Source organism: Scyliorhinus torazame, chromosome 18, assembly GCF_047496885.1.
Source record: "Scyliorhinus torazame isolate Kashiwa2021f chromosome 18, sScyTor2.1, whole genome shotgun sequence".
NCBI lineage: Eukaryota > Metazoa > Chordata > Chondrichthyes > Carcharhiniformes > Scyliorhinidae > Scyliorhinus > Scyliorhinus torazame.
Window position 1 is genome coordinate 118,904,151 of NC_092724.1, and position 7,809 is coordinate 118,911,959.

The window sequence follows — 7,809 nt, forward strand, 5'->3', positions numbered from 1 at the left end:
CTGCACCCAACCTGCCAACGATAGAAGACTATCCCACCTCAGTAGATCCGCCGTAACCTTGCCTACCAGACCTGTAAAGTTCATCTTACGAAGCTGCGCCCAATCCCGGGCCACCTGCACTCCCAAATACGTGAAGTGGGTTGTTGCCACCCGAATGGCAAAGACCCCACCCCCGCCCCTGGGATCCCTCCAGTACACCTGGTTTGATGTGCCTTTTGTCCAGCTTCAAATATTGGATGAACCTGAATTTTCTCCATATAAACTTTAGGAAGCCCGAAGCCATTGTTTTCAAATCCCACCACAAGCTCCGTCCTTTAGCCAATGATATTACCCTCTCCCAGGCCATTGTCTCACTTTAAAACAGAGTTATTGCAATTCCATCTGAAATCAAGCTGAGCTTCTTTTCTCATATTGTTTCCATCACAAAGATAATTTCCATCAGTGTAAAAAGCCCATCTTCATCACTGCCTCAGGCTGTCTGCTACAGAATACCTCATCCACACATTTCTTACCTCCAGACTAAATTAATACAATGCTCTCCAAACCAGCTTCCCATCGTTCATCATCCATAAACTTGATCTTAGTCAAAATTCTGCTGCTGTAATGGACACAAATTCCCATTCCTCAGCATTGGCAACGTCACTGGAGTGATAAATACTGAATTCATTCCTATTTCTTAATTTTCCCATGCCGGAACAAGTTTCAATCTTAGGAATTAAACATTATTAAAGGATTCATGGAGAAAGTACTTCTTTGGCAGTGAAGTGCCTTATGCCATTCAGAAGTTGTCAAAAGTACTCAATGAATCCAAGGAAACATCCCCACTATTTGGAATCCTAGATAGCACAAAGGAAAATTGTTGTTGTTGGAGGCCAATTAGATAGGCCCATCCATCTCCAGCTGCTTACTTAATGACCTTCCCTCCATCAAAAGTCAGAAATGGGGACGTTCGCTGAAGATCGCACAATGTTCAGGACCGTTCGCAACTCCTCTGATAACGGGTTAGCTCTGCAGCCTCGTGGTGCTGAGGATCCGGGTTCGGTTCCGGCCCAGGGTCACTGTTGTGTGGCGTTTGCACATTCTCCCAGTGTCTGCATGGGTCTCACCCCCACAACCCAAAGATGTGAAGGCAGGTGGATTGGCTATGCTTATTTGTGGAAAAAAAAGTGGGTACTCTAAATTATTTTTTTTGAACTCCTCTGATAACATGTTGGAGCCCTTTTGAAATAGTGGGAAAGTCTCAATTCCTGGATTCCTGATCCCATCCTGGGCTTCCGATTTCCAGGAGTGCCTTTCAAGAATGCGGGAGGTTTGGGTCACAAACCGGCACTCCTGACCTGACCAGCTCCAATGAGGGAATAGACATGTCCTAGCCCCCAGCAATTTTCATGGGAGTTGGGTCAGCTTTTCAAAGTATTGTGGTTCATGACACCTCCAGAGGGTCACAAGCCATAGACTGCATGAAAGGCAAGTTCAAATGGCCCTTCTCATGCCCACCATGCCAAGAGATGATTCCACCCAAATGCCCTATGGCCCTTCATGCCCCCATTGCCAAGGTGTTACATATTCTTTGGCTGAGAGCCCAGAAATACATTTGCCTGTTGGAACACATGAGCCCCAGGGAAAACATTGCTTGATTGACAGCTTTGGCACTCTGACCTATGCTGTCAATTTCATAATGTTTATTTACATAGGATAAATAGGTTTCAGGTGCTTTCAGTTTCTGCTATTGATACTTTAAAGAGACTGGGTGATTGACACCTTTATTGGGCAGTAGTAAAGAAGAGTTTTTTTCCAGAAAGTGGGACATTATCAGTGAATGACCTTGTAAAAAATGTTTTTACATTTTTTTTTACAGCCTACTGAATATTGCTCTGATACAGTATATTGTGGATGAATGGGCACAAACTATCATAGCTTGGCACGGGGATATGAGGAGCCATAGGGGTTGTTTGAGAGGTACAGCATGGCATGGGGACAGGAATATGGCATGGGGAGTGTTTGAGGGATGAGGGCTCTTCTGTTTTCATTATAACACAGCACCAAAGTGGGCCTTTTAAACAGCCCGCCTCAGCATCTCACAGCTTCTGTGGCTGCCTCGGAATATTTTCCCAAGTCGGCTGGCCTGACTGCAATCTGTACCCGTCCGCCCACAATGAAATTCATGTCCTTGCAGCCACTTTCTCCGGAGGCGGGTGGGCCAAGCCAAGAATTTCCACAAATTCATCTACCCACCTTGAGGATGAAAATACAGCACAATGAAACAGAGAAACAGGTTATACTGCCGTCAATACACACAATAACAACAATGAGGCTTTTAAAATTTTATTTTATTTTGAATACCATGAAGAAGTGATAATGACACTGAGTGTTGTTGCAGTGTGTTACACTAAAGATTGATAGAATTAATGATGGTTCACTTTCAGGGTGGCCTCATTTGTCTGATGGAATGTATCTTGTCCAATTCTAAGAGAGCCAAAAAAAGATGTGAGTAGACATCAAAAGACATACAGCACAGGAACAGAATAGGGCCATTCAGCCCTTTGAGTCTGCTACACAGGAACAGGAGGAGGCCATTCACAAAAGGACAGGAGGCCATTTAGCCCCTCAAGCCTGTTACACTGGAACATAGAGAAGGGCATTCAGTCCCTTGAGCCTGTTCTTCCATTCAGTGAGGGTCTGGAACTCACTGCCTGGAAGGATGGTAGGGGCAGAAATCCTCATTAAAGTGGAGTGTGGTAACAAACAGGGCTGTTGACCAAGAATGAGAGTTGGGATTAGGCTGAATAACTTTCTTGGCCAGCACAGTTATGATGGACCAAATGGCCTCCTTCTGTAACATAAGTATATCTATGATGGCTCACCGTGTCGCTTTCCAATCCTCCTGTAAACTGGTAGCTGGAGATCTCAGCAGCCATGTGGTCTTCAGAACCTGCTGTCCACCCTCCAATATCAGGCACTGGCCAACCCAGGATGTAATGGAGCCTGAAATTACCAAGAAACATATTCAGTCATTAGGCTTCAATTGCCCTGTTCACTCCTTCAATGAGAGTCAGGGAGCAGGTCCATAAGGCCACACTCCCAAGATACTCAACATCTTGACTCGTTTTAAAGGACTCATTCACTCACAGCTTACTTGAATTATTTAATGCAAAATGGATTTGTTTTCATCAGTTTCATTAGAAGAAAGACAGACAGAGGAATGGAGAGAGAGACATAGAGGGAGGGAGAGTGGGAATGAGGGAAACAGAGGGAGGGAGACAGTGGGAGAGTGAGATGGAGAAAGAGGGAGATAGAGTGAGGCACAGAGACAGGCAGATAAATAGAGGGAAACAGAGAGGAATAGAAAGAGGAAGACAGAGCGATTTGAGAAAAGAAACAGAGATTCAGAGACACCGAGAGGTAGGGACCTAGAGACAGAAACAGGGAGAGGAACAGGTAGAAATGAGGTACCAAAGGACCAAAGGCAGATAGAAATAGAACAATCAAAGAGGGAGGTCCACAATGAGTAACAGAGGGGCTCTGGCTGCCCAGGGACTGGGACAATGTTTGTGTGAAGCTCCCATATTTCAATTTAGGCAATCTGTGAACTAAATACTAATTGAAATAATAGAAGGGAGTGGGATGGGCAGGGAGATACCCCGGAGATCAGATATCAGAGATGGTTACCCTCGGGGGCAATGGTTGTGGTTCACACCCATATAGCGGGAGATGACAATTGTGTAATTATTCTGTATAGTAGGTGGTAATATCTAATGTATTAGGACTCTGGGCAAGGCTTCTATTCAGTTTGGTTTCAATTCATCAGTTGTAAAAACTAATTTCAATGGGGGCTATTTGAACATATATTTCTAGAGACCTCTGTTGTTAACTTTGATTTCTCTAACTATGGGGTTAATTTTGTGGTTAATTAAAATTGGGATTAATTATTGTTGCGCTGATTTAATATTCAGGATATTTAATATTGGGGCTAATTAATATTGAGGAGTGTTTAATATTGGAGTTAATTATTATAGTAAGTAGGGTCAGCATGATGGCACAGTGGTTTGCACTGCTGTCTCATGGCGCCAAGGACCCCGGTTTGATCCCGGCCCCAGGTCACTGTCCGTGTGGAGTTTGCACATTCTCCTCTTGTCTGCGTGGGTTTCACCCCCACAACCCAAAGATGTGCAGGATAGGCGGATTGGCCGCGCTAAATTGGCCCTTAATTGGAAAAAAAAAGAATTGGGTACTTTAACTTTATTTTAAAAATTATTGGGGGTTAAATAATATTGATGTTATTAGATCTAAATATTGGAGGTTAATTAATATCAGTTGTTCCTTAATGCGGGGTTAATTCGTATTGGGTTATTTAATGGTGGGATTATTTAATAGTGGGCAGTACTAATTATTGGTGTTTAATCTGGGGGAGTTCAGGGTCATTGATTAACAAATCTGGAGTTATTTAACATTTAAATTATTTCACATTGAAGTGAATTGAAATGGAGTTACTTTCGAGTTAATTAATTTGAGATGAATTAATATTGAGTTTGTAATTTTTCTAGGTTATTTCAGTTGCTCCCGGTGTTTCTCAGTTGCCGGAGTCTGTCCCCTGATGTTACCTCCGGCCCAGGCTGTGGACATGCTGAATGTTGGCTCTTTGCCGTTGCTCCTGATGCCAATCACTTGGGCTTGTTTCTCGGGTCCAGCCTCCTCCCTCGCCGCCTCCACCGCGGTCAAATACTGGCCGTTCAGCCTGAAGTTCTGGGCCTCGCTCAGGTAGAAGACTGAGCCCAAGTCGTTCCTCCAGAACCCAGTCATATTACAGCCGCCCGCCTGCGGAAGAAAACAAGGAGAGGAGAGGAGCGGCCACAAGACAGCAAAGGCCCCATGGGGCAGATACCCGCGAGGGGTAAACACCGATCGGGAACAAATACCCACAAACAGGGGTTAAACACCAACAGAGGAAATTAGCCACAGAGGGTAGACACGGATGGGGCAAAATCTAAGTAAACAATGGGGCAAATACCCACAGGGCACAATACCTACAAATACCCTCACCGACACAACGCTCACTTTCAGGGGAAAACAGCAGAGGACACAATCCACAAAGCCACATTCACTGGGGCAAAGTTATATCACTGAGTCAGCTTTCCTTTCACACCAAGTCCTCATTCAAACAGTTCAATTGCGAACCTTTCTCCAGACCCTGACCCTTGTATAACCCCCGAAGGAGACTAAAATGGGGACTTACCAAGATTCCAGGAGCAAGAAAAGCCAACAGGAAGAGAGAGAATGCAGAGACCGGTCTCTCCATAATGGATGCTTCGTGTTAAACACAGCTCTAAAGCTCAGCTCCTTATAGAGATTCCACAATCCGTGCTGGCAGTAAACCAATTCAAATTATATCTGCTGACTTGCAGTCCTCGCTGCTTATCTCATTTAAACATTCCCCAGGCCGAGTTTAAACGATGAATATTTTGTCTTGAATGAGACCTTGAATAGAGCTTGAGTCCACCCCCTCACTTGAATGAGACCTTGAAATTTGGCCGTTGGTACCTTTACTTGAAAGTATTTGCAGCCCACCATTCGTAGAGCTCACTGGGATCTCCCACTCAATCACAACCCCCCCCCCCCCCCCCCCACCTCGACCGTGAACCCTCCAGACTCAGATCCCTTTCCCTCTGACCTCAGTGACGTCCCCACTCATCTCCAATCCTTAGTTCCCTCAGGGCTGCTGCTAGTGTTGCAGCTGCTCGATCTCAAAACACATTTACATTTGCTTTATCTTTTAGCTGTCTCCATCACCCGGCACAGAAACACATCAAATCTGTGCCACTGTCACTGCTTGGGATGCCTTTAACACAACAACTCATGTTCACATAGTGCCTTTGGTATCAGTTTCCAAATATTTTTATTAAAACAGTAACCATTACAGTTGTACAAGGTCAAACGGTACAAACACTAATTTTGCGTTGGAGAAACTGGGTACCCTCACTTCTGTACCAATTTACAGGGAGTGGGGGAGGGGGAGGATATTATTATTAAAACGGTTAACACAGTTGTACAAAAACAAATGGTACAAGCACTAAACCTTGTACTGGAGACCAGAAACCCTTGTCTCTGTACCAACAGAAGGGGGAGGAAGGAAGGGGTTGGTATCTGTTTCCACACTCCTGCTCACTCCCCATAACTATTAATATCAATTTGGTCTGAATAGATTACCAGGGAGAATATATAGCAAGTTGTTCACCTCGCACACAGACCCCCCTCTTGATCTTTCACCTCCAGATTCCAGCCACACAAATTTAACAGTACAGCATTGAGAAATTCTGTTTGCAGAAAAAAAGATATCACCAAGTTATGTGATAAACCAACAGACGAAACTAATCTGCAGTTACTCCTACTGTACTCCCTATACACACACACACACACACACACGACTGCATGGCAAAATTTGGCTCCAACTCCATCTACAGGTTTGCTGATGACACAACCGCAGTGGGTCGGATTTCGAACGACGAGGGTGATAGAGAACCTAGTGGAGTGGTGTAACAACAACAATTTCTCCTCAATGCAGCAAAACTAAAGAGCTGGTCATTGACTTCAGGAAGCAAAGTACTGTACTGTACTAAAGTACTACACCCCTGTCAGCATCAACGGGGCCAAGGTGGAGATGGTTGACAGCTTAAATTCCTAGGTGTGCACATCACCAAAAATATGTCCTGGTCCACCCACGTCGACGCTACGACCAAGAAAGCACGAACCCGCCTCCCATCCATTGACTCTATCTACACCTCCCGCTGCCTTGGGAAAGCGGGCAGTATAATCAAAGTCCCCTCCCTCCCAGCTTACTCACTCTTCCAACTTCTTCCATCGGGCAGGACATACAAAAGTCTGAGAACACGCACAAACAGATTCAAAAACAGCTTCTTCCCCGCTGTTACCAGACTTCTAAACAACTCTCTTATGGACTGATATGATTAATTCTACACGCCTGTATGCTTCACCCGATGTCAGTGTCTATGTATTTACATTGTGTACCTTGCGTTGCCCTATTAAGTATTTTCTTTTCATGTACTAAATGAGCTGCATGCAGAAAAATACTTTTCACTGTACCTCGGTACACATGACAATAAACAAATCCAATCCAATGTATGCAACAGTCTCGGGCAAGAGTTGAGAGAGGCTGGAGAGCTGAGGGAGGGAGGGGGGGGGGGGGCACATGGGCTTGTGGGGCTTGTAGGGTCTTGGGCTGGAGAGCGGGGGCAGCTGAAGTGGAGGAAGCAAATTCGATAATCATTTTGAAAAGGAAATGAGATAAAAGCTAGGAGGAAACATTTGTTCTGGGGAACGAGTATGGGAGTCTATCTCCCAAAGAGTTGACACAATAGGCTGAATGGCCTCTCTCTGTCCTGTGTTCTATGATTCTATATGGTCTCACCAGCAATCTTTAAAATCACAGTGAGGACATGGTCTATCAGGTTGTGTGGCACCACCACCATACTAAATGTCATAGATTTAGAATAGATTTAATCCCACTCCAGCTTTCCCCTGATAATCCTGCATATGAATCCTCTTCAATTGCATGTCAATTCGCACTTGTGCATAATGAATAGTTGAGGCCCCAGCTATGGTCCACGAGTTACAGTTTGCCAAGTTGAAAATAGCCCATTAATCTCGGTTGTCTCCTGCTCGCCAATTCTCTATCCTCACCCACCGCAAGTTGATATCTTGTGTACCTTTATGTGGTACTTTATCAAATGTCTTTTGGAAAAACAGATACATATGGACTGGCTTCTCTTTATCCACCCTGCTGGTTATATCCTC

The 7,809-nt window shown here is 44.7% G+C and overlaps 1 protein-coding gene across 1 annotated transcript; it reads right to left on the reverse strand.

The window, feature by feature from the left end:
• Positions 1-2,311: 2,311 nt before the first annotated feature.
• On the reverse strand, positions 2,312-5,561 carry LOC140395455 (avidin-related protein 1-like). The gene is made up of 4 exons (XM_072483226.1): positions 5,234-5,561; positions 4,602-4,815; positions 2,865-2,985; positions 2,312-2,466 (listed from the first exon to the last, which is right to left on the reverse strand). The coding sequence occupies exons 1-4, from the start codon at positions 5,294-5,296 to the stop codon at positions 2,406-2,408; spliced, it is 459 nt and encodes a 152-aa protein (XP_072339327.1). The 5' UTR covers positions 5,297-5,561; the 3' UTR covers positions 2,312-2,405.
• Between the last annotated feature and the right edge of the window lie 2,248 nt (positions 5,562-7,809).

Excerpts from the sequence above, each read along its gene's own strand:
- LOC140395455 (XM_072483226.1), bottom strand. The coding sequence starts at position 5,296 with ATGGAGAGACCGGTCTCTGCATTCTCTCTCTTCCTGTTGGCTTTTCTT. Across the intron at positions 2,986-4,601 it reads GTCCACAGCCTGGGCCGGAG|GCTCCATTACATCCTGGGTT; the intron begins GTAACATCAGGG and ends TGGTAATTTCAG. Across the intron at positions 2,467-2,864 it reads GAGGATTGGAAAGCGACACG|AATTGGACAAGATACATTCC; the intron begins GTGAGCCATCAT and ends TGGCTCTCTTAG.